At 48.6% G+C, this 5,509-nt stretch overlaps 1 protein-coding gene across 5 annotated transcripts in view; it reads left to right on the forward strand.

Annotated features, from left to right (window-relative positions):
- Efcab8 (EF-hand calcium binding domain 8) overlaps nucleotides 1-5,509 on the forward strand; it is a 62,917-nt gene that overhangs the window by 4,545 nt on the left and 52,863 nt on the right. For all 5 annotated transcript variants that reach the window (XM_031372354.1, XM_031372353.1, XM_031372356.1 and 2 more), the window contains 2 exons: nucleotides 332-497; nucleotides 4,439-4,557. In XM_031372354.1, coding sequence (XP_031228214.1) covers nucleotides 332-497; nucleotides 4,439-4,557 — 285 coding nt within the window. The remainder of the gene's footprint in view (nucleotides 1-331; nucleotides 498-4,438; nucleotides 4,558-5,509) is intronic.

The following is a 5,509-nucleotide window of genomic DNA, read 5'->3' on the forward strand; positions in this document are numbered from 1 at the left end:
TCTCGAACCCTGCCCCCCCCCCCAAAAAGTTAAAAAACAAAACAAAAAAGGAGTCCATGTCCTCTAGCATTGCTGACTCAAACCGCATCCATAAGAGGACAATGGTTACCTCCCCATCACCGGAAGAAGGACCTTAGACCTTTCTTCATCTTCATAGGATGAAAGTACGTAAGAAATAGTAAAGAAACCTTATCGCTTTCGGCAAGGAGCGGCATTGTGCACTGAGCTGCCTAACAGATTCCCCTTGTATAAGATGTGCTGACACCACACACATTTGGCTCGGAGAACTCAGTTCCTTAGTGTCTAGTTCTTGTGGTCATATTTGTCCCAGATGGCCCAACCAGGTGGATCCCAGGCGAAGGAGACTTCCAGATCCTTCCTAGTGACAGATCCCACCAGCCAGAGCAGTGAACTCCAGCAAAGCACTCAGCAGTTTTCCGACATGCATCTGGCTGATCTACAGAAGGTGTTCGAGAAGGAGACCGACGAGAGAGGAGGTATGTACAGCCATGCCAAAGGCTGGTTTCTGTGACTCCTGCCTGTGTACCAGGGATGCGTGGAGGGCTCAGACCTGGTGCAGTTTCACATTTGGTGTCTTGTTTAAAACTTGTGTCTGGGTTAGTGGTGCAAGGATATTGAAGGCTGTTTGGGGATCTAAGACTTTTCTTAAGATCAGGCTAGTCCAGACACCCAAGTCTATCTACCATGCAGCACTTTTGATGTGTTTCCCCTAAGCATTCTCAGTCTGCACTTTGTTATCAATTTCTGTGTGACAGTAGCTCCATGGTCTTAGTGGCTTAATTCAACATGTGCTTATGATAAACCTCCTAGTTTCCTTGAGTCTTGATGCAGGTTAGGGCTGAGCTGCCTTCCTGGTCAGGACCTCAAAAAGCTGCAGTTCCATAGTCAGCTGGGACCATGGTGTCATCTGGGGCTTGACTGGAGAAGGACTTCTAAACTTTCATACACTGTTCCAGAATTCAGACCCCTGAAACTGTGGTGTGGTGGCCTTTCATTTCTTTCTGGCTATTGCAAGGAGTTTGCCTTCAGCTCCCAGAAGCCATCCCACAGTGGCTGACCATGTGGGATTAGTCAACATGGCAGCTGGAAAGGCTTTAGCCAAACATAGAGAAACACTCACAGGAGTCAGGAACTGTAGGCAATGGTGTGATGCCCTTTTGTCTAAGAGCAAATCAGAGATCTCATCCTAAGGAGAAGGGGACCATGGGAGGGTGAGAGTGGCAGGACCTGCCCATCCTCAGGGTCTCTGTAAGTGTCTCTAATCTTAAGCTTCAGATACTAATTTGGAGGTCTTCTGAGCTGAGAAAGCATTTCACACCCAGCCGAGCAAACACTAACTAGCTTAGCCTCCCTTACCCAGAATGTGCTCAGAACATGTCCGCAGAGTCTGGTTGGGTGAAACCAGCTAAAATTAAAGTGTGAGATATCTCACGAAAGCAAGATACAGCGATGAAATGAGTTTGCATGCACACCAGTGTAAAGTGGAAAAGCCCTAAGCTGGGCACTGTGTGTTATTACAGGCCTTTCTTTTTCACTTTCTTTTTTTTCTTTTTCCTTTTCTTTTTTTTCAAGACAGGGTTTCTCTGTATAGCCCTGGCTGTCCTGGAACTCACCCTGTAGACCAGGCTGGCCTTGAATTTAGAAATCTGCCTGCTTCTGCCTTCCAAGTGCTGGGATTAAGGCATGTGCCACCACTGCCCGGCTTCACTTCCTTTTTATATCTGAAGGATTTGACATAGTGCCTCGGAGCCTCCTGGACAAGCCTTACTAATGGGTCTGAGTCTACTGCAGCCACCCTTCTGTTCTGCTTATTTACATTGCATGGGCTATAAATGATCTGCAAACCAACCTTCTCCTTCCTGGCAGATGGATGTTTTGCCCTTTGGAATGATGCTCCTGAAAGTCAAATAGGAGTAGAGGCATCTTCAGAGTTGAGTTGCTAGGCTGTGGATGTCAGAGTCTGTCCCTGCTCCTGTTCATTTGACTTTCACATACATATATTTCATATATGAATATATGAATATATTTCACATATATTTCATATAGCGTTTGGAGAGAGAAAGAGAGAGTGGGGAGAGACCCAGAGAGAGGAGGCAGAGAGAGAGAGAAAGAGAGAGAGAGAGAGAGAGAGAGAGAGAGAGAGAGAGAGAGAGAGCAGGGCGGGAAGTTGACATCGGGATGTCTTCTGTTGCTTTTCGCTTTCTTTGTTTGAGACAGGCTCTCTTCACCAGATCTGAGGCTTGTTGTTTTGGCAAGGTTGGTGGACAGCAAGCCCCCAGGATCTGGCAGTCTTTGTCCTGCCCAGGACTAGGTGACAGGCATCTGCTGTCACCTCTGGCTTTCAACATAGGTTCCTGGGATTGAACCTTTATCTTCATCCTCATCCTTGCAAGGCAAGCGCATTACCCCCTGAACAGACTTCCCAGCCTGGGCTTTTTTTTTTTTTTTTTTTAAGAAAAAAAAAAAAATCTGGCTTCAGTGTAGTTTGGGGAAGAACAATTCCCTCTGCATTGATGGAAAGTTGGAAAATCAGGAAACCAGGCTGGCTTTTCTGTTAGACACCTTCAGCAAGGCTATCAAGAACGTGGGTGGCATATCATTTCCCAGGCACCTGGATACCAGTACTGGTGGCAGAGAGGGAGGCCATGTCAGTGCCTTCCCATTCACTGTGAATTCTCCAAGCCAGGGAGTTCTTGCAGTGTGGGAGGTCCTCTTTCCCCTTGCCTGAGGCTTTGCAAGTGTTGAGGCAGTCCTGCTCCACCTGTCTCCCCAGAAAGGCCTGCAGTGCTCATAAGCTGCCCTTGTCTCCATTCAGGCACGGAAGGACCGTGGCGAGCCACTCACAACAAGTAAGCCCCTTGGCCTCAGTTTTACAACCTTGAGATGGGCGTTTCTCTCAGCGAGTCCATGTTGCTCAGGCTTTTGTTTGAGCCACAGTCTAGTGTGACAAGGACAATGGCAGAGGCGTGGGGACAGATGCTGACATTCCTATTCTGTCACTACCAGCCTACTGGCTGTGTGACTGTGGGCAGGCAGCCTCAGCTTCCTAGAGCCCCTCTTACATTGCCAGCGTTCATAGGGTGCAGAGAACAGAATTGTCTCTTCCTGACGCCCAGAGAAACACTTGGACCAGTGTTTGTTGAGTGATGGAGAGGGTCTTGTGTATTCCCAGAGGTCATGGTGGAGTGGGAGACATAGGAAAGTCAAACAGCGGGGATGGCAGCCTCTCAGATGCTCTGTAGGAAGAAAAGCATCCTGGTAGAAAGAGTGACTTGAGCTGCAGGGAGGGGCCACACATGCTGTGCAAAGGCCCTGTGGTGGGTGCAGAGAGGTCCTTATGGCTGGAGCAGAGTATGAAGGATGGGATAGAAGATGTTGCTTGCTGAGAGGAGCCAGATACAGAACGGCCTTCCAGCCTTGGCAAGGGTTCCAGTATTTGAAAGGGTCTTAGAAGTGATTTCTGAAGACAATAATTACATAAAAAAAAAATAGGGCCACTTGACACCTTTGCAAAAAGATTTCCTTATGCTATAAAGGCTGGCTCAGGAAGAAAGTATTTTATGCTTGTCTTACCTTCTTCCTTTTTCCCCATCTCTCCCTCTAGGCAAAGGATGCTGCTGCTGTTGTTATTATCATTGTTATGTCTTTTTGAAACAGGGTCTCATGAAGCCCAGGCTAGCCTTGAACTTGTTGTGTAGCCCAGGTTGGCCTAGAATTCCAAACTTTCTGCCTCTGGCCCCCCACATGCTGGAATCACAGGCCTATATCACAGGTATGATGATACCTGACTGAAAGTTTTTGTTTTTACAAATTGCCTTTAAAGGATATACTTAACGGGCTGCACAACAGCTCAGTGGTAGAGCACCTGCCAGCATGTTTGAGGCCCTAGGTTCATTCAGGCCCATGGCACCAAACTGCTCTCTATCTCTCTCCCTGTGCTCCTCGTTTGCACCAGAGGCTTCTGCCTCTGTTCTGGGGAGAGTTGTTGCTTTAGTCTGCATCCCTGGATGAGAAGTGAGACCTGGTCGTTTGAGAACATCTGTCTGCCCTCCCTCCTGCTCTGGGGTGTGTTTACCTCACGTTCATGAGGAATGACTGAGTGTGGGCAAATGAGATGGGAAAGATGATGGGGTGATTGCAGAAGCATCAGGAATCAGTCTGTCTGTGCTAGGGTAGATGCTGGAGTCTTGTAGAGTAAACAGGGTCAAGCTCATCACTGAGGGGAGGGGCTGGGGGAGGGGCTGCCTCCCAAAGGAACACACCTCTGGCTGGAGTTCTCCCATCTGCCACCCTCGAGGGGTCCAACTGACAATCACAAGCAGGTAGCAGCAAGCGTCTGGAGTGGGGTGCCTGTAGCCTGTGGCCTGTGAGGTCCATGCAACTTGTGCTTAAGCACTGATGCTCTTCTCTCTGGAAGCCCTGAAGAAGGAAGGCTTCATCAGGATTATGAAGGGGGTGCTGAACTACATGTCGGAGGAGATGCTCGAGGTGCTGTTCTTGAAGGTGGACTCAGACTGCAATGGCTTTGTCACCTGGGTAAGGAGGGTGCTTTGCAGCCCCAGGATGCTGGGAGAGGCTAGAAAGTTCGGCCTAGTTCTCAGTGGGGCAAGCAGAGGCTTGAAGATGGGAGACAGCAAGTCAGTGCAAGTCAATGGGCACTCTGGTACCAGCAGGGCGCTTGCCAGGTGGAGGGAAGCCTGGTGTCTCTGAATGATCTCCCCTGACCGAATGTTCTCCCCTGAGACTTCTGTGAGGTGAAGCTCATTGCCCACCCACATTGAGACCTTCTCCTTAAGCATTCCCAGGGAGGTACAGCTAGCTCTCCTGTACTTCAGAGTTCCCATACGTTGTAGGGGAATCTTTGTCAGTGCCATGATAGATCATGGCCCTTTCTTGTCACCCAGGGACAGGCAAGCTCATGGCTGTTGAAATCTGAGCTGTCAGGTCTTCATATCATAGCAATGATGCTAACCTTAAAGAACTCACAGCATTAAACAGAGCACATGGCGTTAAGCCTGTAGAAGTGTGCTGAGCCTTGTCAGAGAGACTGATGTAGGATGAAGCTGAGGCACCATACCCAGCACATTGTGTCTTCCCCTTTCGAAGACTCACAGGTTCCAGAATAGGTAGCGGCTGAGAAACTGAGGTGCAGAGCCATTGGGAATCTTGTTTTAGGGTTACAGAGCTGGCTACCAGCTGAACGTGTGTTCAGACCCAGGAAGTGTACCTTAAAGGTCTGTGGGATAACTGCTAATGAACAGCTCCTCTTGGTTTGGGTATAATCTTTGCTCATTTATACAATGATTCTTGCCACTTTTTGTTGAACCGAGGGCCTTAGGAATGCTAGGCAAGTGTTCTACCACTGAGCTACATCATAGGCAAGCGTTCTACCAGAGTTACATCATAGGCAAGCATTCTATCAGAGTTACATCATAGGCAAGCGTTCTATCAGAGTTACATCATAGGCAAGCGTTTTACCAGAGTTACA

Source organism: Mastomys coucha, unplaced genomic scaffold (assembly GCF_008632895.1).
Source record: "Mastomys coucha isolate ucsf_1 unplaced genomic scaffold, UCSF_Mcou_1 pScaffold15, whole genome shotgun sequence".
In the NCBI taxonomy this organism is placed as follows: domain Eukaryota; kingdom Metazoa; phylum Chordata; class Mammalia; order Rodentia; family Muridae; genus Mastomys; species Mastomys coucha.